Source organism: Elgaria multicarinata, chromosome 4 (genome assembly GCF_023053635.1).
Source record: "Elgaria multicarinata webbii isolate HBS135686 ecotype San Diego chromosome 4, rElgMul1.1.pri, whole genome shotgun sequence".
NCBI lineage: Eukaryota > Metazoa > Chordata > Lepidosauria > Squamata > Anguidae > Elgaria > Elgaria multicarinata.
The window spans coordinates 99936866-99964585 of record NC_086174.1 but is presented as its reverse complement, the minus strand read 5'-3'; the positions used below and the strand labels follow the sequence as shown (position 1 = coordinate 99964585).

Below are 27720 nucleotides of genomic sequence, written 5' to 3'. Positions count from 1 at the left end.
TTCTTATGAGGGTTTGGGCGAGTGGATTGTTACTGTTCGTGCCAAGTGTAACCCTTATTTTTATCACTGTCCCTGCTGCGTTTTGTGATTATATGGATTTGAATTAGGGATGTACATTAAATCAAGCTTTAATCTATAAGGGATATTTGGCTTAACAAAATGCATTGTTGATTCCCATTAATTTTAAGTCCTTTTGCAACAGTAATAAACCACTTTTGTGGATACTGGAATGCTATGCACGTTTTGATGCCGGGTTCCAGTCCTCACCACCACCACCACTCAGTGCTTCTTCTGCATTCATGATTTGTCTCATGGAGATTGACTCAGAGCCAGGTAATGAAATAAAATGATGTCAAGGCAGCTGGGTTTGAAGTGGAAACAGGTCTTCTACCCAACTGAATCCTTTTGAAACTGATTGGGTTTCAAATCCTGGCAGTCGTTACAGTGACAAACTTTTCTTCCTTCTCTTTTTCGCTTTCTAATTTCTTCCCATTAGCTTCCTCCCCACACATGGATCCCAGTTCATTGTAGCCTGGTCCTCTTCCCTTTATTGTTCACTTCAGATTTCTGCCCCATTTTGGGTTTTGTACATAGGCCTCCTTTGCATCTCATGCCAAGTCCTTTTTCTTTCCACTTGTCTATGCTCCTCCCTGCTCTGCCTACCTCAGTGTCTTTGCTTTACTTCTTGAAAACTCTCTTTTATCCTACTCTCCGTTGGTTCCGTTCTGCATCTGTTCCTGTAAAAAGGTAACATTTCCCAATAAGTTTGTGAACATTTTGTAATGGGAATATGGGGGCAATAAAATAGGTGTTATTTTTCTTTTAAAAAAAACCCACTGTTTTTTGTCTCATTAAGTAAATATCTGCATAGTAAAGTGCAAGAACCTTTGAATCAGAGCACCATTAAAGCTCTCCAAAACATATCTAGGGCTATATATCTGCAACCAGAAGGGACCACACATAGTCCAAATGTGTAAAGGAATCTGTAGCCCTTCTACAGTTGTGTTTTTAGAAATGTAACACTCATTACATGAGCTCATTAAATGACTGCATTAACGTTCAAGGCTTCCTTTTATATTTTTACTAAGTGTCATCTATTTTCTAACTTCTTGGTTTAGGGACTGGATAGCATCAGACAAACAGAACTACACTGTAGTGATTTAAAACTACATAGGATCTGTAAACAAGCAGAAAAGCAGTTGTCTGAAATCTCCCATAAATTCCAAACTTGCATGAAATTCTAAAGTGTTTCAGGGTTGGAGGTTGGGATGTGAACACATATAGTTGGAGGCTGCAGACAAACTTTTAAGCAGTTTTCAAAACCACCACATGCTGAAACCTTACATGCCTGTTATGCAGCTATCAGTCTCTGCTTTGCCCATCGTATCTAACTGGGAACTTCAGCAATGTATGGAGTTCATTAGCTGTGCTGAGCATTGTTGCTGCCAGTTCAGTGCCATGAGCCATAGCCAAGTGACACTGCAACATGAATACATGGGGCTGCCATCACAAGATGGTTTGTGAACAACCTGCCCTTCAAGAATGACAGAAATCAGAATTCTTCGTAATTTCCCAGTAACAGCCCAATTTACCCAGCTAGAATCATAACACCAAGGCTGTGAGATATCTACTTCAAAGCTTACCCAAGTGTAACTTCAGAAATTCTAGCTTTGGACCTTACCGTGTTCTTTCTGGAAGTCTTCCTGGTGGAAAATGCTTTGTGTACTGCCTGGGCAGAAACTACATCTGGGCACCGCTCCATCTGATCACAGCTATCTCAGGGTGAGCTCAATAAAGAGCAAGTCCGTTTCCTCTGTTGTGATTTCTTTTCTAATACTTTTAGATCTTTGAAACGTCTCCTCCCCTCCTGAAATTTAAGCCTCTTCAAAGCCCCTCCTACATGATCTATGTTTAACTCCAAAGTGCAAGCTGTACATGACAAAAACAGCAAGGGATCCAGCTGTTTTGAGGTCTAAAGAAAATGAAGTGACCTCCTTGGCTGTTTTCTCCAAAACCGAAAAATCTCATCAGAGACAAAACAGATTTGGCGGACTACGAATGTTTCTTTTGGATGCCTTGTTTCTGTGTAAATATCTAAAAAAAAATTTTACCTTTGTTTTGATGCCCCAGGTGTTGTGACAGGCAACTGGTTTAAAAAAAGTGAGTATTTAGTAACGTTTGCTCTGTCTAATATGTTTACCTGCTAATCATTAAAAATGTTAAGATATTAATGACTAATTTTATCCTATATTACCATATAGACCCATGTCAAAAGAGTGAAAATGAAAAATATTATACGCATTAAAGTGGGAAGAACTATTTAGTAATAAATGTGCCAAGAAAGATTATGTGGATCTTCGAAGTTCCAAAAGAAACTGCAGGGTTGGGAGTGGGGTTATATTTGGAACTTTATTAAGAAGTACAACTACCAAATTATATGTCAACATTGTGAGTTACTTGCAAATTATATTCATACCAATCACTATACATTTTAAGCTATCCTTAAATACAGTTATTAGTATTTTAATTTCGATATACAGTTATGTACTATCAATATGAAGACACTTGCTTTTGTTTTTCTGCAAATTTAAGCAAATTCAAGCAAGCTCATTTACTTGTGACAAAAAGAATCTCAGAAACCATTGTGTGGTAGTTTGTTAATGGGATCATTCTCAGAAATGATCTGTGGTCAACGCCATTATAATTACTCCATTAACCTGGCTTATCCTCTGACCTGTCTACTCGTTTCACGGACCTGATGTGCAATACAATCCTATGCATATGTATTAAGAAGTAAGTTCCTTGTGTTCAATGGGACTTAACTCTCAGTCCAAGTAGGCTATTGTTAATGAAGGATTATTATTTATGGGTTGAATCCAGATATAGGCATGTGCAAGTTGGCTGGGGGAAGTGGACCTTCCTGCCTTCTCCTCTTCACAGCAGCCCTACCAGACCTCTGAAAATGCTACGCAGAGTCAGGGGACCTTGCTGAATGGGCTGAGCTATGGTGTGGGAGGGAGGACATACTCCAAAATCAAGAGGAAGCACCTGTCCACAGAAGGCAGATCCTATATCCAACCTTTTAAAATTATTATTTATACATTATTTGCATTCCACAATAAACACACTTATTTGGCACAAATTTCAACTGAAATAATAGAATTTACTTCTACATTAATGGGTCTAAAACTCCAATGTTAATCAAATTTATAAGGTGGAACAGCACTTTTGGACACATTTTTCCTCAACCAATTCCTTATTTTTGATGTCTTCATCCTTGTAGAAGTTTAAAATTGTGCATTTTGTTCTTTGTTCAGTTGTTTTCTGTTCAGATGTCCAGTACTTTGTCTAGCCTGGTGAAGGAAGTAATCATTAGCAATCGTTCAAAATGTGTTGGGCAGTTCCTGTGACTTACATAGTAAATTTGTATTTTAATTTATATGCTCCTACAATTATGTGTCCGTTGCAATTGAATTCTGCTCTTTCTCCATATATGACTAGAACACCTCTGATCTTGGAGGAAGAGCAGAATTCAACTGCAACAAACACAAAATAGTATGAGCAAAAATAAATACATATCTATATATCTATCCATCTGTTGATCTATAGATTGGTCTATCAATCTATTGTCAAGGCAGTAAAAAATTTAAAACAAAAAACAATTTAAGCTATGTGCAGCTTTAGGCAAATTTAGCCCTCAAAGGCTTTGATAAAAGCCATGTTTTAACTTGGCGCCAAAACAAAGACATGAACTACACCAGTCGGACGTCCAAAGATGTCACAACAGAGAAAGCCCTCTCCCATGTATGTCTCGTACTGATGGGACACAAAAGAGGGCTCCCCTAACAGATCTCAAATCTTGGGCAGGCATATATAGGGAGAGGCGCTTGCTCAAGTATCAAGGTTCCAAGCCGCTTAGGGCTTTAAATGTCATTGCCAACACCTTGAATTCTGACCGGAAGCATATAGGCAGCCAGTGCAATTCCTTTAAGACTGGTGTTATATGGTCTTTATATGATGTTCCAGTCAGCAGTCTAGCTGCTGCATTTTGCACTAGTTGCAAGTTCTGAGTCATCTTCAATGGCAGCCCCATGTAGAGTGCATTTCAGTAGGGATGTGCTCCGCTTCTAATCGGACAGGCGAATTAGAAGCGGAGCGGGGTGCTTCGCCTCCCCTTAAGGCGGAGGCGAAGAGGATTGGGGGGCCGGCGGAGCGTGGCAAAGAGGATCGAGGTGAAGGCGGATCCTTCGCCCCGATCCGGAGCTCCGCCGGAAAGGTAAGTGGGGTTTACCGGGCCCTGCCGCTGTCGCCCATGCGGGCCCGGTAAACCACCCCCTCCTCTCCCTTACCTGCCTCCGTCCGCGGTCCCTCGGCTTCTTCAGTTGAGCCCGCGGTTCAACCAGGAAGTCTAGGCCGCACTTGCGGCCCAGACTTCCTGGCTGAACTGCGGGCTCAATTGAAGAAGCCGATGGACCGCGGACGGAGGCAGGTAAGGCCCCTCTCCCCCTTGGTCCCTTACCGGGCTCTGCCACTAATTCAATTAGATAGTTATCTAATCTATCTATAGTAGAGCTGAGCTGACCAAAAAGCAGGCTGAAGTGCAACAAACTGAGAGGGAGGGATTATGCCCCATCTCTATCTCCTGGAGTGTTAAACTGTAAGCCCAATCCACAGTCCAGGCCATGCCGTGAGGAATAAGAAGGCAGGAACAGGGGTATTTGTTAAATTTATATCCCTTCTTTTTCCATCCAAGAAGCCCTAAGAAGCTAACACTGTCTTCCTCTCCATTATATCCTCACAACAGCCCTGTAAGATAGATTAGGCTGAGACTAAGTGATTGGATCAAAGTCACCCAGTGAACTTCATGGCTGAGAGGTGACTAGAAGCCAAATCTCCAAAGTCCTAGTCCAACACTCTAATTGCTACACCACACTGGCTCTCGAAGCAACTTCTGCCTTAACTGGATTGATCATTGTTGGATTGATCATTACTAAGGCAATTTATTAATTTTAGATTGCCTTTCAATCTGCATTGAGTACAAAAGAGCTATAACAAAGCCACTGCAAGCCTTTAAAACAAAAAAAACAAAAACAAAAAAAACCTCATAAAAATTAATCAAAACACAGCAGTTTTGATAAGCAGAGACATCTTAAGAACTTTCTTAAAGATCAAGAATGGTGACAGGGAAAGGCACAAGTTGAAAGTAGCTCTTTGATCCTCAGATCACTATTTAACTTCCACTTCTTTTCCTTCATGGAGCTTGGAGATGCCCCATTGTTCACCCACCCAGGCATCAACAAGCCCCAGTACCACTTAGTTTCAACATGGCATTTGTGTCCTATGTCTTCAGATCGCAGTCCTTCAGAGCATTTGTGCCTTCTGAGCATCGGAAGGCCCTTCATTGCATTGGCCCTTTGTGAGTTTTTGGCTTTTAAAAAAAAAATCCAGGAAAACACACACTTGCATTGCATAAGACTTCCTTCTGCAGGAACAAAAGGAAAGAGTTGCTTCCTAGCCCCAACCAATCTTCTTCTACCCACACAGAGGTTTCCCCTTTGCTCTTTCTCTCCAGTCTTGCTAGTTCTCTCCACCCAATCCCTTTCCTCACTATTTCCCTTTCCCATCCTTCACCTTCTTTTCTCTCTCTCTTCCTAGTCCCTACCCTTGCTATTTCACTCACCCCTTTATCTCACTGTTTCTCCCCATTTCTAACCTCTTAAGAACATAAGAAGAGCTCTGCTGGATCAAACCAAGGGGTCCATCTAGTCCAGCACCCTGTTCACACAGTGGCCAACCAGCTGCCAACCAGGGACCCACAAGCAGGACACGGGTGCAGCAGCTCCCTCCCAGCCTCACCCTTTCTTTCTCTTCTACCCCACCCCACCTCACCCTTTGTTTTGCTCTTTTCCCTCCCTCCCAGCCTCCAGCATTGCTATTTGTCTCCCCGTGCTTCTTTTGCTACCCAGGCCCTGACAGCAGGCATTATGCGACTAGCCACATCCTTCATTGGAGCCATTTTGTGTTGGCGCCCACACCAGTTTCTCAAATTCCCAAATGTGCCCATGGGTCCAAAAGGGTTAAGGACCCTTGTCTTACATCTTCACATACTTTCAGTGAGAATTTTTTCTGACGTCTGGTTTGTTCCCATCTGATGTTTATTCTCATATTTTTCTTCTTATTGCATGATTACTTGACATTTATCAAGATATTTTTCCAAAGCTGGCTAGAATGAATGCATCTATAAATCTGTTGTCATGTCGTTAACAATTTTGTCATTTCGTTTCATTTTGCTGCCATACAAGCCACTATGATTTAAGGCTGCATAATCTGTAGAAATCTAAAGAAAATATTGACTTCGTTGTATTAATGAAAGAGAAAATCAGTTTGTTCAAATACGTCTCTCTGATCTTCGCTGACTTGTCCTATGCATTTCTACACAAAAATTATGTGCCAGATGCAATAACAGCCTAAATAAGTGGGGGGGGGAGGGATTCTTAAATGTATTTTTTCTTCGGATATTTTTTTTCTTTGTAGAGAGCCAGCAAACCTGGGTACCTCTGTCAGCCTGATCCCAAGCACTTGGTGTGCATTGTGATAGGGACAGAGAGCTCTTATGCATCCAGTCTATCTAGTCACATAAGTGGGAGAGGTCAGCTCTATGAGTATACCCATTGGCCAGCATAGAGCTGACCCTCCTAGTAAAGTGAATTAGAAAACCCTTTTAGCTAAGGGGGTTCCATGTGCATCCTATGGGCACACGGAGTGTGTATGCACAATAGGTTTAATGACTGGGCATTTATGAATTGCCAAAAAAGAGGAAATGCATCCCAAAAAAGAGGACAAAAGAGGATAGCGATTTGTGTAAATTATGCTAATTGATATGCATAGATCCAATTTTATAATTTAAATCGAAATATCTATATCTCACCATGATGTGTAAGGTTTTGAATAGATGACCTGTGTTGCCTGCCTGTACATGTGGTAACGGTTGATGGGAACATTTCTCATGGTCCTTAATCATTAAACCAGAATTGGACTGTACAGTCCTTGAAATAGAAGACTGTCCTCTGTTTAAAAGGATGGGCATTCCTATGATATGCAGACTTTGCTGGATGATTTTACCATCAAAACTAAATTCATAGGGTGAGGACAATATAGAAAGAGAAGGAACAATATTGTGACCCTTGATTATGTTTTTACATTTTTGCTACAAAATTTGTACAAAGATTACTTTAGAATTGTTCAGATCTCTGTCTACCTTAATGCAATTTTACATTTCCAGATATATAATTAAAGTGCTGTTCCCACAACACACTAGCTCACACTCAGTGGTTGACAGCCAGAGTGCATTAATAACCATACAGTGTGGCATATTTTCTTCAACAAGCCACCTTGAGAACCCATGGTTTGTTGCTGGCTTGTTCAGGATTGTTAAGAAGCTAAAATGCAGGGTTAACAAGCCACCCTGACTCCATTCAGGCAGCATGATAACCCACTTGTGGAAAATATGCTGCATTCAGACAACACACTAAGCCACATTTCAACAAGCAACCCACAGTTCAAAACAACCCACACTCAACCACTGATTTGGATTAACATGTTATGTGAATGGCCCTTAGGGGTTTTCTCAAATGGTAGATGTTTTCTAGCTCCCAACTTGGGAGAATGGTGCAAACTATTTTGCATATCTAATAGGCATATAAACAGTCAAGAGTCAGAGTTTCTCCCAAGTGTAAGTCGTTACTCCATGGGAGCTTATGCAGGTTATCTTTATGTCTAAGGTGTTATTTAAAAAATAACTACAACAGCAAAAGCTGCTCTCTTGGGAGGGTTGGGTTCCTCTTCTGCTTCTTTTTACAGACTAGGTCAAGTAATCAATCATAACACGAGAAAGAAGATTAACAGATGAGTTTTTTAAGGCTTCATGGTGACATTTCACACTGTTTAGTAGATAATGTCCCTTTTTGTGTATTTTTGTAAGGTTATATTAGGTCACAAAATAAATCATGTCTGCTTTATCTCAAACTAGGCTGGGGGGATAACCTAACCATTTGTTATCAAAAATTTGTAAGCTATGTTCAAACAGGGCTATTAAACTTTAAAGAGTTAAGACATAAAAGAGGGCAGACAATACTCTGAATGGTGTTGGCACAAATAAGAAGGAATCTTGATGCAGCCATCTTAATGCTTACGACATCCTTTATATTTTGAACGCCTAATGGCCAACAGCAGTTATCTGCGGATGGATGGGTGGACTCCACTTTTAGTAGACTATGCTCTTAAAATGTTGATTTAGAATGTTTGTTAAATGTTAAAAAGAGTAAGAATGATGAATCAGATGGACTATTGGTCTGACCCTAGTGTTCTTTGTAGCCACTGGTTCTACACGACCGTAGGCAACCATTTAGTGAGTCACTATATGTTGTGTTTAGGAACCAACCAAACAAAGAGAGCATTGGGCTTAACCTTTTAGTACAGTAATGTGCATAGCGGCAGGTCTCTGGAGTCTTTTTATCTGATTTACCCAAACACAAAATCTAGCTTCCAGCAAAATTAAAGTCTACATGTTTCTTTAGACATTAGGATCAAAGCATCAGAAAAGATTCCATTTCAACAGCATGATTCACTCCCTTATTTATCTACTGGGGGTAGAAGACAGCAAGGGCAAGGCGGCAGGTGTTAATCATTTTGATGTGTCTCTTATAGACACACCACAGAGCCTTGAACAGTCCTGGAATGAGTCATTAACTTCTTGTTTTCCAGGCTGTTCTGGTCTTGTAGCTAAAAATGGCATTCGTTCCTTCTTTCCTCTCTTCCTTCTTTCCTCTTACTTAATATAGAGCTAAAGTCAGAAGTCATCACGAAAACAATCTTTGTTAGGATATTAATGTAGAAAAGATACCTTGTTAAAGGTGCATAGTTCAACTATGCAATTCGCTTTCACAAGATGTTGTGATGGCAACCAACTTGGATGGCTTTAAAAGGGGATAAGACAAATTCATGGAGAATAAGGCTATCCATGGCTGGTTGACATGTTGGCTACATGCTACCTCCAGTATCAGAGCTCATATGCCTCTCAAAGCCAGTGACTGGGAAACATGAGCGGGAGGGTGCTATGACATTCACGTCCTGTTGTCAGATTCCCACAGGCAGCTAGTGGGCCACTATAAAAACAAAAGACTGAACGAAAGAGGCCTTTGGTCTCATCCAGCAAGGGTGAGTACATGTAGTTCAGTCTCTTTCTCTGTAAAGGAGTACATGTAGTTCAGTCTCTCTCTCTCTCTCTCTCTCTCTCTCTCTCTCTCTCTCTCTCTCATTCATACATACCACACACACATCTTTAGTATGCATATATTGCATAGACACCTATTTAATGGATAATAATGGTAGCTGCTCAGAGTATAGAATTGCTGTTCTAGCCAGACATATGGTGAATATTTGCTAGAAAACTGAATTGGGGGAAGGGGAAGAGAACTTCCCCATCCCAATCTCCCTGAAAGCCAACCTTGGCACTATAATTTAGTACAGCGCAGACATAAAACACTTAATACTTGATATCTGCCTAGCTTTTCCAAGTGGTCAAAGAGCTTCATGTACATTGGGCTAGTTTACACAACAACCCATCATGGGTTAATTTACCAGTGATAAGCTGTGTTGCATGCTGTCCACCGTTTTAAACATGCAAGCCCCAGCCAAGTGTTGCAATGGATTGTTGTGTTATCAGAACCCAGGCAATGGAGGTTATTTGAGAGTGAAATAGCCCTTGCAGAACACTAAAAGTAGACCATGAGTTATTGTTTAATCCTCAAAGAATATTATGGACGTTATGGATTGTTTTGATGGATTGTATTGTCTGTCAGTTTGGGCAGCAGAAAGAGCTTTGGCACTGTTAGAGACACAGCAAATCACTTCAATGCAAAGATTTTAAATGCGCAGGGACGAGAAATTTTCCACTGTTTGTGCCAGATAAAGTAGTCGCTATTTTTGGTCTGAGATCAGCATTCCATCCTCCTCTTCCTCTTCTCCTCCCCCTCTCTGTCATTCCACAAACCCTCTGGGAATTGAATTAAAAACTCAAGAGTTCAGAGTCACACACTTCCTTTTAGCAGGGGAGTCTATATTACTTCTATTTCTCAGCATCAAATATTAACAAATACATACTGTTATCTATTTATCTTGCAAACAACACTCCTCTTGGGATACAATCCAACAGGAAGCTCTTTTGCGCAACAGCTCCGTTTCATTTCAATAAGGTATGTGCAAGAGTTCTGTCATTGTGACACACAGATGAAATCTATCTTGTCTCCCACTCTGCCTGCATTGATCCAGCAAGGGTGAGTGATGTACACAGAACTGCACTGATTCATATTCTTAGGGTCAAAGCAAGAAAGGATCATATGTAGGGTTTTAAGAAGAAAGCTCTGACCACTTATTTAGCATTAGCCGATGGGTTTTCTGAAGAATCCCATGGCATAAGCCAACACTGCTGGCACTGTGCTGGAGGTCCCTTATGCGAATGCAACATAATTTGTATTCACAGATTGACATGGTTGGATACTGTCCAATATCCAACACCACAATATAGACTCTGATTCATCTGGAGATGAATGTAGAAATTGGACGATGGGAATAGTAGAAAAGGTCTCGATGAGTAATTTTGATATCCTCTGTCATCCTTCGCAAGTTGGTCACCTACATGTTGTGTCCTAAAAAGTGCTGCTATGGTATCAATGACATATTAATGATACCTATGATATACTACTTGATTGATTTTCTCTCTTCCACATAGCTTTACTTTAAATCCATAATAACCATTTGTTCCCAGCATTCTCTGCACAGTGTCGTTCCTGGGGGCAAAATTCAATGAATCCAGCAGATGTTTTGTGATCAGCTTCACTGGGAACATTTTTTATTTTATTTCCCTCATTCTCAGGAATGATGCCCTAATTTTAGCCAAGTCCTTCTGGTCCAATGGGCCAGACCAAAATAGATTGCCTACAAACTGCAGAAGATCTGTTGTCCCCTAAAATTTGGATGTTTATTCAAATGTGTTTTTCCCCAGTTTCTACATGCTAAAAATACGAGGGGACAAGTAGAATATGCAACTAATCCACAGCCATGGTCAGCAACATGTTTTCCTGGAGAACCACTTTTGAAAAAGGGCCCACGCCTTGCACGCCACCCCCAGTAGTGATCTGCCAGCAAGTTCAATGAACATGAATGCTACTTCCTCCATGCCTCTTTTTAACTTTCTGTGTTGGCAATTGAGGGAGGTGGCAGTTAGCATCCGTCAAGAAGCCAGACAAGAAGCTCAGAAGCCTCCAGTTGCTGATCCCAAATCTACAGCACTCTGAAAAATCATTTACCTTAAAAGATTGGTCAATTTACTAGAATTTCCAAGAAAAGCACATGTTGTAAAAGACATAGTTATTGACAAAACCTTCAAGAAGAACCTCAGGGCTCAAGGTTGTTCCAGCTGCTTTCTCTCCTTCTCACACTGCAATTTACAATTGTAAACCAGAGGTTTCAAAAATACACCCTCCGTTGGTTTAGATTTTAACAGCATTAAACAGATGATCTACATATTACAGAACTTTCCTCCTTCACTAAGATTAGTATAAGGCAGTTATGAGGTCATAGTGAGTTTTGAGGTTCTAGAATGAAGCATCTTGACCATTGCAAACAAGTGTTTAATACTTAACAACAACCTTTTAAATGTATTTATCTCCCCTAGACACATCAAGAAGAATTCAAAATGGCAAGTGACCATACTAATTGCTATCATTGCATGGACTCCCTTTCTGGGAAGCAGTATGCCATAAAAGAAGAGAATGCTTACTGTGTCAAGTGCTATGACGGCCTGTTTGCTAACTTCTGTGAGGAATGCAAGAAGCCCATTGAATGTGACTCCAAGGTAAGCATCAATTAGTTTCTACACAGGGGTTCATCTATCCAGCTCAAACAGAAAGAGAGAACCATTGTGTTTACAGTATGGGCAAAGTGATTAATCGCTGGTCGGGGGCAACTCTAGAATAATGCATTTGGAGGAACCAGGATTTTTGAATAATTTACTACTGTTCTTCTTCTTGTTGTTGTTATTATTTATTACATTTATATACCACCCCATAGCCGAAGCTCTCTGGGCGGTTTACAAAAGTTAAAAACAGTGAACATTAAAAAGAAATATACAGAATTTAAAACCATAAAAAGCATAAGATACAAATAAAAACAGACAATTTAAAAACAACTATTCTGGGGTCAGTTAAAAAACTCAGCATATGCTGTTAAATACTGTTAAAAGCCTGGGAGAAGAGAAAAGTCTTGACCTGGCACCGAAAAGATAACGTTGTTGTTGTTGTTGTTGTTTATATTTGTATACCACCTCATAGCTGAGGCTCTCTGGGTGGTTTACACAGGATAAAAACACTTTAAAACAGTATACAACAATTTAAATCACAATTTAAAACCACAGAAACATACAAAACCAAACCCAGGCTAAAGAAGAGAAAAGTCTTGACCTGGTGCCAAAAAGATAACAATGCGGGTGCCAGGCAGGCCTCGTCAGGGAGATTGTTCCACAATTGGGGGGCCACCACAGAAAAGGCCCTCTCTCTTGTTGCCGTCCTCCGAGCTTCCCTCAGAATAGGCACCGTGTGCTACCACGATGGCACCAAGGCTTGACATAGTTGGGTACTTGCCAAGAGCCCATACCCCAGCAGGGGGGCACTGACAAAAGCCCCCTGGGCTTGCTCCTCTTCATCATTGCAACCTTCTTGTCCACCTGCCTCTCCCTCTGCCCCAGGCAATGATGGCAGTGAGAAGGAGGAACTGTAGAGTCCACGGCATGTTTGCTCACTGGCTCTCTGCCTGTCAAGCAAGTAAGTGGTAGCAGAGAAAGAGGATGAGGAGCAATAGCAGCTGGTGACAATGTAGTGAGTAGGAAGGCTCACTGAGGGAGGGGGGACATTCATTTGTATTTATTTACAATATTTATATACTGCTCCCCATTCAAAATTTCAGAGTGGTATACAAGACAAAATAAAATGAAAACAGAATAAAAGCACATTAAAATAGATTTTTAAAAGAAGCAAAATGCAAAGTGAACCATGGCTGGGCACCATGGGAAGATGTCTTGCCCACGAGCTCTCAAAAACGTGGAGCTGGCAGTGTGTGTAATTACAGGCCTCTCAGCCATAAAGCTTCCACATCCTTCTCAACTAGCTTCATTGGCTTATTCTTGATGAACTGGCAGTTAGAGAAGAAAGGAAAAGTGGGCATCACTTATTTTGATCTTCAGGCTTTTCAAATGTTTGATTCATTCACTGAGAGTGCTTGAGAATTAATTGCTGTGTGTCATGAAACTATGCTACTGTTCTGAGATAGAAAATGAAGAAGCCTTTCGGTGGGGTGCGAACTACCCAATGCTACTCCCGGGAGCAGCCTTTCCCAACCTCCAAATGTGGTGGACTACAGCCCCCATCATCCCAACCCAGCATGCTGTGGTGGTGAGGGGGTTGTAGTCCAATACATCTGGAGGGTACCAGAATGGGGCCGTCCACCCTGGAGTCGTCCCTGCTGCTAATGACTCAGCACTGCTCATCATAATGAAGATTCACCACTAGTGTTCATTTTTGCTCGGAGGGAGATGTGGTCCAATGTTGAGCTAATTGAGGTGCTTGTCTATGCATTAATATACAGCCAGATGTACAATGCACCCACACCCCCAAAATTCCACCCTTAACATTTGCAGGTTTTGTGCAGAGATGGGGTCGGGGCACCCATATAAAATGACGAATGGATGGCTGGTGATACTAAGCTCCAGGAAGGATAAGAAGGTTTTAATGGCTTGCAGTCTCCCAACAGACGCAGTGGTTTCATCCATCATTTGTATTCAGCAGCCTCATACATAGAGAGAGATGTGAAATTGTTGCATTAACCTCCATATAATATTGCTGCTTTCTTTAGTATCTGATTTTTTAAAACGGTAGTAGGTTGTATTGTTTTAACAACTCATTCCAGAGCGATTACAGAGCTGATTTCCTTTTCTATCTTGGATTTAATTCAACTGATAAGATCAAGCAAAACTTTTAAAATAAATTCCGCTGACAAATCACCAGTGAAAAATTACTTCCCTTGCTCGATACTAAAGGCAGCCTCCACTGTAACTGCAAAGATTCAAGGGGCGTTTCACTAGAAACAAGTGACATTTATCATTTTTATGTAATAACACTGTCTCCTCGAGCAAGATACCTCCAAAAAGATGTGTTTGGATTAAAATATTTTATTCCCTAAATGACAACTTAATTTTGTTGTTTATCTCCTAATGCCTCCCCACTCATCACAGAAATGACAGTTTACTGGGAACAGAGGCAATCAAAAGTAAACAAACTTCCAGTTCTTTGGGTTTGTTTATCTCATCCTTTTCTTTTAAATCTCCGGCAGAATTTTGATTAGAACTACACACCCCACAGTAAAGTGGGGCGTGTAAACAGAAATGTATACTTCTTGCAGCGCATAGTTGAACTATGGATTTTGCTACCACAAGATGTAGTGATGGCCACCAATTAGAATGGCTTTAAGAGGGAGTTGGATAAATTCCTGGAGGTGAAGGCTAGCAATGGCTACTAGTGCTGATGGTTGCGTGCTCCCTCCAGTATCAGAGGCAGTAAGCCTGTGTGCACCAGTTGCTGGGGAACTCGGGCAGGAGGCCACTGTTGCATTTGTGTCCTATTTGTGGGTTTACTGTGGGCAGCTGGTTGGCCAATGTGTGACAAGAATGATGGACTAGATGGACCGTTGGTCTGGTTCAGCTTGGCAACTCTTACATTCTTATGTCCTTGATCTTAGGTGAAGGGCCTTAGCTCAGTGATAAGATTGCCTGGTTTGCATGGAAAATGCCCCAGGTTCTATCCCTGGCACCTCCAGACAGAGTTGGGAAACACTCCTGTCTGAAATCCTGGACAGCTAATGCCAGTCAGCATAGACAAATTAGGGCCGACCAAAGATGTTTCACTGCCTGATTCAAAGAACAAGATGGTTGCCCCTCCCCCATTCCAGTGTGGAATGGAAGAGCCATTGTGGTGTAGTGGTTAGAGTGTTGGACTGGGAGTTGGGAGATCCAGGTTCTAGTCCCCACTCAGCCATGGAAGTTCACTGGGTGACTTTGGGCCAGTCACAGGCTCTCAGCCCAACCTACCTCACATGGTTGTTGTTGTGAGGATAGAAATGGAGAGGAGGGGGATTATGTACACCGCCTTGGGTTCCTTGGAGGAAAAAAGGCAGGATATAAATGAAATAAATAAATAAAACAGCTGATTAGACTGGCCGGTCAATCTTAATGCCACACTGGTGATAGTGGGGCATCCTCCTTCACCAAAACCGAGCATATGGGGCAGGGTGCCTGACACACACAGCGCTATCATCCGACAATTTGTCACCATTCCCTGCTTCCCACCATCTACCACCTGAGCCAACTGCCTCACTCTGCCAAATGGTAGGGCTGGCTAAACTAAGCCAATAGTGAGTGTAATGGGTTGATGGTCTGATTTGGTTGAAGGCAGTTTCCTATGTGGGTTGCAGTGGGGTACTTTGCCTCATGAGCAAAATTGGGGGCGGAACTAGTTCTGGGTTGGGAGGATGAACCAATGGGGTACAGACCATATATCCGTTTCTTCATTCTGGCAAATATACAGTTTTCTCCAGAGCAGCATCAGGAAGAAAAACTCAGGAAAATAAATCAGAGCCAAACAACAGAACATTGGTCAGAATATTCAGGTCACTTTGGACCACGCTTCTGAAGCCAGAGGCTCATCATGCCTTTCAATTTGATTTTATCCAACTGGATGTTTTCCAAGGACGCAAATGGTGTTCATTAACATGTCTCATCTGCTTCCAAGGATCTTGCTTATAAAGGCTGCCATTGGCACGAAGCCTGCTTCAAGTGCGCCAAGTGCCGTCACTCTCTGGTCGAGAAACCCTTCGCTGCCAAAGATGAGCTCCTGCTGTGCACAGAGTGTTATTCTAATGAGTACTCATCAAAGTGCTTCCACTGCAAGAGGACCATTATGCCTGGTAAGATAACGTTGTTGCTGCTGCTTGCTAACTAAATAAACAGGGCTGCATGGCACTTTTAATTAACTTTGAGCAATTGGCTATTGGAACTCAGCAGGCAGAAGTATGCTTGAGTAAGGTGAAACTGTCTTCTTTGATCCAAGGCCCAGTTCAGAAAATGGCTTCATTGCACAGGTATCACGCCGTCCTTACAGAGTTACAGAGAGTTTGCTGATTGCTGTCCAAACCACCCACCTTTGTGACATTCCACGCTCCTTTATGCTGCTTCTTTTTTATATAGCTCTTTGGGATGTGATTATTTGTTTGTTTATTTAGCACATTTCTACACTGGCCAATAGTCCAAGCTCTCAGGGGTGGTTCACAAAACAAAACTTAAAGCCATAAGATATGATAACGTACTAAAAAATAATATAAAAACTTTAAAATTAAAACAAGATAGAACTAAAATAAAAACCAGGGTAAAAGCCAGCAGCAGTATCAAAACAACAACAACAACAACACGATTTTAAAAACCAAAGGACTAGAAAACCTGGACAATTAAAGAAACAAAAAGAGATCGTCACCCAGCACCAAAAGAACCACAGCGTAAGTGGCCAGCGAGCTTCTCTGGGGAGATCATTCCAATTCCATAGTGGCATGGATTGATTTAGTATCACTAAATTATTCCTGTGCTTAACTGGTCCCCATGAACATACTCTTCTACAATGCATTCCACACCATTTTCAATGCATTTTCCTAAAGTTTAAAACTCTAAAAGATTTTTAATGAACATTATGTTTCAAAAAACGGAGGGCTCCCTGTTCTAGCATTCCAGTGGGATCACCAGTATGGCCTTTCTTTTATTTTACAATATAAAGTTAATTAAAAATATACAGCTTCCACAGCTGAAAACAAATCAAAATGGCTTCTTGCAAATACCAGAAAGGCTAGCCATTCCTCCCCAGCAGTGCCTTTTCTTCCTGTAAACCCACTTAAAACAATGGTTTCCATGTTATGCTGCGGAATGTGCAAGGTGAGAAATGGGTGACGCCAGAAGCCCATAGCATAGCTGTTTCCTACAGCAAGTCTACCTCATCAAACATTGTGAGACCAAATATTGTCCCCTGAAATCTGTGGCACAACATTTTGAGACATCCGAAAGAGCCTCTAGCATTTTCCATGTCTATGACGAATTTATTTTATTTTTGGCCACAAAATGGACTCCCAAAGATCCAGTGAGAAAGGAATTCTTTCTCAACTTCTCTCTTTTTGAAGTGCATTGTTAATGAGCTTATATCTGAGCAGAGGTTGGTTTCAGATCATAACATATTTATGGCAATTTTCTTCTATTATTTTAAATGGAATAAAATGGAGGATAGCAGGCTTCACTAACAATGTTTACTGGTGCAGGAAAAGTACAGTAATAAGATAATTTGTGGATCCACTGTGAAGCTACAATGCAATCATGCAGTATTGACCCTCTCAGTTTACGATGCCAGAGTCTTGAAAAGGCATTTAATTCACTCAAGAAGATGCCATATTTTATGCCTTGCAGGACTTTGAGCTGATTAGAACCGCATTGTTTTCATTATACTCTCCCTGTATTAAATTAACACATACACAAGGGAGCTGTTTTCATGATCTGCCTTCCTCCTTTCTGTGAGTTGTGAGGCATCCCTTATACGGCAATTTCAAATAATGCCCTATCAATCCCTTGAAGAGGTGGTACTGGAAAGTTCCAATTAACTAATGTGGAGCTCACTCAACTGAAAATAGTTGACATTATGCATTATTTTGGCCTATTTACGCTACTCTTAGAACGCAGTTCACTGAAGGAGAGGTAAACTAGTTGCAAAATGTTGCTGGTTTACCTAAGTCATCTTAGTCTTCTTTCTAACTAGGGAAAGCACAAACTGTATAAAGTTATAAAATTTGTGGAAATCAGAAGCATAGAAATAATTTTTTTGAAGCCAGTGTGGTAAACTGTAGAGACATCCACATGTATTATGATTTTCCTTCTTAGTAGAAAGTGATTTTATTTATTAATTAATGTTTCTATATCACCTTTTTTGCCAAGGCAGTACATAAACCCAGGTGGATTTTCTTCCCTAAATATTTTTATAAACTTTGATTCATTTTGTGTTGACCTTTTTGGTTTGACTACCCCATCCCTGCAAAAAAAATAAAAAATCTTGAGTGGAAAATGTACTGATGCGTATGTGTGCTGCTGTGCTATTCTTAGGAATGAGTAATGGAGAAAGAACGTCTGAATGGTCACATCTTGAGTTGGGAACATCTTTATAAAATACACCCAGTTATCTAGTAAACTGACTGAATTTGTGACTGGCTTGGCAGGTTCTCGTAAAATGGAATTTAAAGGAAATTGTTGGCATGAAGCTTGCTTCGTTTGCCAACATTGTCGGCAACCACTAGGAACAAAGCCTTTGATTACCAAGGACGACGACAACTATTGTGTGCCTTGTTTTGAGAAGCAGTTTGCTCAGTGTTGTTACTCCTGCAAAAAGGTAAGATCACAAATGGAAAAAGTGTGGGGATGGTTGTTGCACTGGGAAAGACAAGGACTCTGATCCTCAGCTTTGAAAGCATTTCATCGCCAAGAGAGAAGGGGGAGGAGGAGAACTGAATCACTCCGCTCATCTCCCCACCCCCGCGGCAGAGGTGATCAGCTGGTCAATGCTGACAGCACTAGAGTAGGGAGAATCAGCATGACTTGAATGTGTCAAGGTTCTTTGAGTTCCTCCTTGAATCCTGGTCTGCACTGGTGTGCAATTCACCGGTTTCGTTCTTCCCAGTCTTCATGTAATCTGAATTTGGATTATAGGTCATCCTTATGCCAGATATTTTCATACTGCTCTATAAATAATTAGGTAGGAACTGAAGTATCAGGGAAGGTGACATGGGGCTGAGCTCTGAAATCCTTTTTCTGTACCAAGGATCAACTTTAGAATACGGGACATCCCATCAAATAAATTACCCATTCTCCTATGGGGAAATAAACATAGGACATTAATTAAAAGTAATGCTCTGAGCATGTACAGAGTGCCTCCCCGTTGTTTTAAAGTGTAGGAGAGAGCTTTTCCTCATCAGAGGGCTGACTCCAAAGCAGGCATCTCTCATTTTAGAAACCAGCCGTGGAAGATTAACCATTACTGACCTAAATTAGTAAATTTTGCACTCTACAACCATTTCTGAGTCCATCATCCAGCTCCTAGTGCTGTTATTGCATCCATTAGGTGATAACCTCTGGCGGAGTGACTTATCATGACCAGCCATGGCACAAAGAATGCTTTCTATGTACTGGATGTGGGAAGCAGCTTGCAGAGCAGCGGTTTATTTCCAAAGATGAACATCCATACTGCCTCGACTGCTTCAGCAGACGTTATGCAAAGAAGTGTGTGGCCTGCACCAAGCCCATTACAGGTGACTATGAACTATCCAGTTATTGACATATGACTGATATTTTCACAACCAGTAAACTTGCTTTACCCCACCCCCCACCCCCCCGGTTGGCGCTTGTGCTCCTTACTTCAGATTTGATGATGTCTCTTTGTGGGCTGGGCCCTTAAAAATGTATGATGAACTGGAGAGTAATACTCTTACTACGTTATATATCAAGGGTGGGCAGCATGTGCCCCTCACTGCCTTGGTGCATGCCCCACCACCACCACCAGGGTCGGCAAAGCATTACCTCACTGCTACTGAAATTCTGTAGCAAACTGCTAATAAAGCCTGAAGTGTCCAAATTGCACTCGTTTTCAGTGCCCCACAGAGGGTGAGACACTGATCATGGCACCTGGGCTTCCTATATATATATTCAATAAACAAAAACCCTACGGTTTACAAAACAATGTTAAGGCTCTACAGTTTTCAACCAAACTCCAAAAAGCAGGGAAATTGGGAGTTAAGGCTCACAGGCCTATAACGCCACATCCTCCCTAAGGAGGCAGAAAGTGCCAGTGAAATTCTCATTCTCCCAAAGAAGACATAAACCATGAGGACAGGATGGAGAATAGGATATGCAGAGGTGGCTGTGGGGTTGTGGAAAACTGTTGACGAACAACTTAAGGCCACCTACTTAACTTTTTTTGTTTACAGCAGCCCTTCCCCAACCTGGTGCCAAAAAAATGGTCGCCAACAGCTGTTTTGAGTGTAATTTTGACTCAGAGAGGTTTTTATTTCTTTTGTGTTTTCAACTGCCATCCTTCCCTTAATATTTCACCAATCTTCTTGAAAGTCCCAGGATATGTAAAACCAGCATTTCTTTCTGGCAGGTCTTATTTTCAGAAAGATTGGTGAAAACTTTCCATTTTATGAATGGCAGAATGACCCACTCCCCAGTTCCGCCTTAACATGGTGGAACGCTCTATTCACTGATCGCCTATAAAACAGGGAAACAATCCCATGTTTCCCTGTAATATATGTGATCTTATATATCCACCACTACTATATATGATCCCAAGGAAGCAGCACTATTTCCACAATTATGAGGATATAATGAGATTCAGCTAAAAACTGAATAAGGAGGGGGGAGGTATTATCTTTTTTCACAAAAAAATGTAGTTGCTGTTATGTCCTCTTGTTACATCTAGTGCAATTTATCTGACATCACAATATTCTGTGTTTACCTGACCTGCCAATGGCAGCAAATGATTCAGTGCTGGAGTGGAGATATACCAGACATGGTGACATGGGTCAGTTGTACCACATGTTATGGAGGTTTAAGAAGGAATGAGATAAGGGGTTTGGCAAGAAGAGATAAGCTCAATCAAACCAATGGCCTATCTGGGCCAGCATGCCATTTCTCACAGTGGCTATGGGAAGCCCATAAGTAGGACATGAGTGCATAGCACCCCCCAATGCCTGTTCCCCAGCTATTGGTATCCCGGGCCAGATCTCCACCAAGCAGGATATAACACTTTGAAAACTGTATATGGTATTATCAATAGCATTATAAACCACGTCAAAGCAGTAGTAGATCCTTCCCTGGAGACTGTATGTAGCCATCATGGCTTGTAGCCATCCATAGTCTTATCCTCCATGAATTTGTCTAACCCCCCCCCCCTTTTAACGCCACCTAAGTCATCATATCCTGAGGAATGGAGTTCTGCAGTTTAACTATGTGCTGTGTGGAAAAGTACTTTTTTTCCTGGCCTGAATATTCAGTCTCATTGGATAACCTTGAGTTCTAGGACTATGAGAAAAGGAGAAACACGTCTCTAATCCATTTCTCTGCACTAGGGGTGGGTAACTTGTGGCCCTCCAAATGTTTTGGCCTACACCTCCCATCATCCCTCACCATCAGCTATACTGGCTAGGGATGATGGCAGTTATAAGCCAAAACATCTGGAGGGGCCATATGTTCCCCACCCCTGTTCTATACTATGCATAATTTTACACACCTCTATCATGACTTACCCTTTTTCTAGAGTAAATACCCTCTAACATTGTGAACTTTCCTTACATGGGAGTTGCTCCAGCCCTCTGATAATTTTGGTTGCCCTTTTCTTCAAGTTATTGTGTTATCTAGTTCTGGCTTCATCCACAGCTTCCTCCCAGCATGGGACACAAGAGCAAAACACTGGGTAGCCCCTGCCCCCCCTGATGGCATTCTAGCTTCAGTGCTGAAGCTCAAGCACTGGATTTTTGCTATAGCTTTCAACACAGATAGCAGTTTGCGTAAGGAGCTACTTCCACTGTGTTTGACCAATTGAAGGAATCAATTTTTAGAACTGAAATTATTTATTCATTTTGATCATCTTTAACTTCAAAGACAAGCCAAGTAAGTAAACCTCAAGTGCATTGCTTTCAAAGTAAAGAACACAATGCCATTGTCTTTTTAATTAAATATAAATCAATGGAGCACTTTAAATGTTAATTTCTATTTCTGCTATTATATATTGGTTCCATAGGTGATAGAATCACCTAGGCAATGTGATATTTACACTTCCAGCAAAGAGGCATACATATTCAAGCAGGTTCTTATTTTAGCCTTTTAACAGATGAGTGTTACATTATTTTTAGTAGACTATATCCCACACATGTACTTAGAATGGTAGGACAGCTTTAAAGACTGTAGTCTAAAAATATGTTTTACTGAATATTCAGGACATTGTCAATTTATCTTTAGTTTCATTCATCTGTGAGACACCAGAAAGAAGAAACAAACAAAACATATGTTTAAAAGAAATCTTCCAAGGAAACAGAACTTATCCGGTGGGCCCTTAAATTAAAAAAATGACCCATCTCTGCATTCTACTAATCTTGATCTAGCTCCAACACCAGGACAAAAGACTACCATACAAAGAAAAAACAGAATTCTTCCATGTCATGGAGTTGGATCCAGACTTAGTTATGCTTAGAGTACACCCTTTGAAATCAATGGGGCAGGTTAGTCATAAGTAACCTAAGTCCCATTGATTTACACAAGACTACACATGGATCAAACCCATGTTGTACAACTATGGTTATCAAGACATGGATGGTGCCAATGAGAGGGGTGTGTTTATTTTGTAAGGCTCATAGCAGCATGGGAAGATTTTCTTTGGGATTGTGGTTGAAGAGGAGGGAAGGGTTGAACCTCCATTCCCCACAGACTGTGGTGCCAGTGAAAAACATCTCCTGCGTCTGCTATTAATTTTTTAAAAATGTGATGTGCTTTCAATTTTATTTATTCATTTAAAACATTTCTTGGCTGCCTTTCAAGGCAGAACCCCCACAAGGTGGCTTACAACAATAAAATACATTTTAAAATACCCCGTTAAAATATTAAAAGCAATAAAAACATAAACACAATAAAATAGCAGTTAAAAGCAATAAAAGCCAACAACAAAACCAGCAACAACAATGATAATAGCAGCAACAGCAGTACTCATATCATGAGAAGGCCACAGTAACATAATATATTTTAAGGCCTTCTTAAAAGCCTGCAAGGATGGTGCATGGTGGACTTATGATGCGAGTTTGTTCCACAGGTGTGGGGCCACTGCAGAGAAGGCCCTCTTCTAATGACACATTTAGCATCATGTCTAATTTCGCCTTCAGACCTCACCTATTCAGTGGATGATTGTGAGGATAAAGGAAGAGAAAACCTATGTATGCCACCCTGGGCTTCTTGGAGGAAGTATGGGATCAAATATAATAATAACACCAACATACTTACCATGACAAGTTGGGCATGTATATGTCCACCCTTTAATAGTACTGTTGTCAAGTTGTCCCAAAGCTGCTGTTCTTAATGTACACCAGAGGTGAGGAACTCCCAACATTCCTCGGTATTAGCCATGTTGGCTTGGATTTATGGCAGTTGCAGTCCAACAACATCTGGAGGGCCACAGGTTTCCAACCCATGATATACATTGAAATGTGCTTCAATACTGGAAAAGTACAACTGCAAAATGAAGGTAATCAATTAATAGGGTGACCATATGGAAAGGAGGCCGGGGCTCCTGTATCTTTAACAGTTGTAGATAAAAGAGAATTTCAGCAGGTGTCATTTGTATGCATGCGGCACCTGGTGAAATCCCCTCTTCATCACAACAGTTAAAGCTGCAGGACCCCTGCCCCATTTTGTATCTGGTCAAGCTTTTACTGCAGCTTTTACTGTTGTGACAAAGAGAGAATTTCACCAGGTCCTGCATGCATACAAATGATGCCTGCTGAAATTCCCTTTTCTCCACAACTGTTAAAGATACCGGAGGCCTGGCCTCCTTTCCATATAGTCACCCTACAGTTACAGGCCTCCGAGAATCAAAATAACTTACAAAATGGAGAAATGTTTGAAGCAAGTCAAAGTGTAAATGAGTCATCCCCCTTTCCCATTTTTCTCTCTCTTGCACGCACACACACACACACACACTGGAGGAGCACAACTAATAGCAGCTGGAATTTGATGGGGTGGAAATCTATGTACCCTATATGGGATTAAAAAAAAAAGGCATGGAAGGCATTTTGTATGTCTGATGGTAGGAACATTTATTCCCAAAGCTGAAGAACAGATTTTGCCAGCTATGGAAAAGCGGCTTCAAATATTTGTGTTTAAATGGCTTATAATTAAAGGTTTGGCAAACACTCAGAGGCTATTTTAAAAGTACTTTAAGACCATTACTTTAAGACCTCAAAAATAAATTGAATGACATCCTGCCCCAGTTCTGAGGAATAATGTTGCCAACTAATTGCTAATCCTGCCATTCAAAGAAAGAAATGAAGAAACAAATTGGGAAATTCAACCTGCTATGATAATCTAGTCTCCCCATCCCTCTCTCAAACATAACCACATCACAGCTGACTCTGATTTTTTTTAAACAGGCAAAGTTAATTTCAAGCAATTAGACACTTGACTCCATAAAAATGTGCTAGTCTACAATTAACTTCTTTATTTTAGATGCATAACCCACTCTATCCAAAAAGTTTATGGTCAGTGACTGCAACTCTATAAGTTATAGTACATGGCTTATTTCATTTCTAAGGCCATGTCTACACAGCGTTCCGAAGGCGCCCCGAAGCCCCTTGAGGGCGCCCCGAAAACGCTCGTGTAGTACGTACCTTAATCGTCCCCAGAAGAGGAGGAAGAGGAGGCGTGCTTCGGCAGCGCAGACTGCGGGCGGGCTGCTCCAGGCTCCGTTTCCCTTTAGCCAGCAGGCCCTGCAAGAGCTCCCAGCAGCGGGGCTGGGTCGTGGGAGGGAAGAGAGCGGACAGGCGAGGAAAGGGGAGGGCGCCTCCCACACTGCTGGGACCATGCAGGGGCCGCTGCCACTGCCCCTTTCCTCGCCCGTCCGCCCTCTTCCCTCCCACAACCCAGCCCCGCTGCTGGGAGCTCTCGCAGGGCCTGCTGCCTAAAGGGAAACGGAGCCTGGAGCAGCCCACCCACAGTCTGCGATTAAGGTACGTACTACACAAGCGTTTTCGGGGCGCCCTCAAGGGGCTTCGGGGCGCCTTCGGAACGCTGTGTAGATGTCCCCCACCGATCAATTCAGAAGGATCCTCATAGCAGCTTACATAAAATAACAAAATACAATTGAACTGTCCAAGCCACTAAAACAATTCAGTTAAAATACACAACAATAAGAAGTCTATATACAAAGCTAAATTCTCCATACTACCTGGCAACATTACACAGTGCATGGTATAGGAGGCTGGACTTGCCCAGGAACCCCTCTCAGTCATGATGCTTATAGCAATAACATCAGAAAGTTGGGGAGAGATTTTGGCAGATGTTACCACACGTTCAATAAAACAAGACTCTTGCCTCCTTCAACACAGCTCCTTTGGGGAGCCTCATACCCATTTTCAATCCCAAATGTTACTCTCTTTGGGAAAAGGCCCTCTCCCAATTTTATGCAAAAACCTTTTGGATGCTTCCCCAGGATTTGAATTGTCCCTAGCTGCTGCTCCCATCTCTTCTGACACCATAGTTGGTGACTCTTCCTTCAGGACTAGCAATCATAAATCAAATAGTATATGAGTGAGTAGAGGAGAAAAAGACACACAGAGGCCTGGTTCAGAAAACACGCTAAACCATGCTGCTTAACCATAAAATGGTTAAGGGAATGCATTGCACACCCTTAACCATTTTGTGGTTAAGCAGCATGGTTTAGCATGTTGCCTGAACCAGGCCATTGACAAAAGATAGCATATTGGCACATATTCTCTCAAATAGCATGGAAACTCTCATTTCAGCTTATGCAAACAACTGCACTCATTATATGGTTTGGGGGCTGTGAACATGTGCTAGTGAATGTCTGGGAGAATGTACTCAGTATGTGAAATCTGGAAAATCATCTCCTGACTCTATTGCATGTGCTCCAACATGCACAGGGAGTGCAATGAACTGTGGCAACCCATGACTGTGAATGTGGATTAGCATATTGTGTTAAAATGAAGAAAGCGGTATGTGTTCCAACATACTATTGCTGAATTTGAATAAATGGTTGCATTATCATCTTGTGTCATAGCTCATGTCAACAAGTTTGATTTTCAATTAACTACACAAATGCATCAACTTCTTGAGTTATTTCTAGTTTCCCCATTTGGGAAAAATGCTCATGATAAGTAAAACATTTTATTTAATGAGGAAGCCCTTGATGAACATGGTACAAGGCTGGGTTGATAACATGGCCAGAATTGAGGGGTGAGGATGTGTGATTTGGACTGAACCCTGAACCCTAACGTTCATTCCACTTGGGGAACTTTTATCTCAGAAATGTTGAACAATCTATGCCCATGAGACCCATAGGCTCCGCATTAAATCACATGCTTTGGAGCAAGAGGATAGAATACCAGCTAAGGTAGAACAGTGATTTATCTCAATATAAGGCCACTTCATTTGTTCATTTGTCTTAAGCTCTGAAATCTGGGTAGGTTTTCCAGGAGAAAAGAGAGAAGAACTTTGCTTACTAGAGCATAAGCGAAATGCCTTTCTGATCCCACTTTTCATCTCCTGTCTTCTTCTCCTAGCTCTCGGTGGAGCCAATTTTATCTCGTTTGAGGATCGCCAGTGGCACAGCGACTGCTTTCAGTGCAGCAAATGTGCCAGCTCCCTGGTGGGAAAGGGCTTCCTCACCCAGCAGGACGAGATCCTGTGCTGCAAGTGTGGGAGTGCGGCATAGTTCAAGGGATCCGAAAGCAGGCCCGCGACTTCCCCTGCATGTAACCACAGACATCACCACCCAGCAGTCAGAAATCTGTCTAACAAGTATAATGGTTGTTTAGTCATGCAAATCACTTTCTGACAGCATTTCTATCACAGCGGTATTCATTCCTTGCATCCTGTATAACCACTTTGAAAAACAGTATTCTTGCTAGGAAGTCAGTTCCAAAGATATATATTATCCTGTATATTGCCTGTATACGTGTGGTTTTTTCCCTTGTAGAAGAGTGCACTCTACTGTTGGGAGTACAAGAATGTACAATGGTGTGCTTAAATACTAATAAAGAGAGCTTAGATGGCAGCTCTTCTGAAGGAACACAAAATGGGACTTATTCTATCTTTATCACTGCATGGCAACAGGTATGCCCTTCTCATACCTATAAGAGAGAAATTGGATGGGGCTGGTGGAAAAGTGAAATAATACCGGAGTTGTGTACTGTAGTCTTGAAGCAAAAAAAAGGGGGGGGGGCGGGATTACTTTGTGCCTATTCAGAAAACACACTAAGTCATGGTTAGGCCTTTTTGCAGCAAATAGTGGACATGCTTAAAATATGGTTATGTAGCCACCATGGTTAGGAATGGTTCACATGACATACTAAGCCATAATGTTTAGCTTAAAATGCTTAACCACCGTGGCTTAGTGTGTTGTCTGAACAGGATCATTATGTCTTTCATATTAAATCCCAGAGCGAACTCAAGAAAAAAGAAAAAAAGTGTGCCAAACTAGATGTGCCTTTATGTTCTGATCTTGTTTTCTTTCTCAAAAAGCAATTCCTGGCTTGGAACAGGAATACACTTTGGCCCCACACTGATTCTCCCAATACACATACAATTAGCTACAAAGTCATATTTTGTTTTTATATATTCCCCTCTGTAGCTAATAGCCGCTTTGCCGGGAACCAGAATGTGTATCAGAAAATTGGTGTGCGGGCAAGGGGTTAAACAGAGGGTCTCACTGTGGAACCTTTCCAAATCAGCCTCCCTAGCCTGCCACTGCAGGGGGG

General features: G+C 41.6%; 1 protein-coding gene across 2 annotated transcripts; it reads left to right on the top strand.

The window, feature by feature from the left end:
- The first annotated feature begins 1802 nt into the window (after window positions 1-1802).
- On the top strand, window positions 1803-26993 carry FHL5 (four and a half LIM domains 5). Of its 2 annotated transcripts, none has more exons than XM_063124863.1 (6): window positions 1803-2160; window positions 11735-11914; window positions 15897-16071; window positions 18406-18575; window positions 19305-19491; window positions 26524-26993. In XM_063124863.1, the coding sequence occupies exons 2-6, from the start codon at window positions 11756-11758 to the stop codon at window positions 26673-26675; spliced, it is 843 nt and encodes a 280-aa protein (XP_062980933.1). In that variant the 5' UTR covers window positions 1803-2160; window positions 11735-11755; the 3' UTR covers window positions 26676-26993. The 2 variants fall into 2 exon arrangements, with proteins under 2 accessions (XP_062980933.1, XP_062980934.1); XM_063124864.1 differs by lacking the exon at window positions 1803-2160 and adding an exon at window positions 10126-10253.
- The last annotated feature ends 727 nt before the right edge of the window (window positions 26994-27720 follow it).

Coding starts and splice junctions, on each gene's coding strand:
- FHL5 (XM_063124863.1), top strand. CDS start 11,756: ATGGCAAGTGACCATACTAATTGCTATCATTGCATGGACTCCCTTTCT. Junction 11,915..15,896: donor CCATTGAATGTGACTCCAAG/GTAAGCATCAAT, acceptor TCTGCTTCCAAG/GATCTTGCTTATAAAGGCTG. Junction 19,492..26,523: donor CTGCACCAAGCCCATTACAG/GTGACTATGAAC, acceptor TTCTTCTCCTAG/CTCTCGGTGGAGCCAATTTT.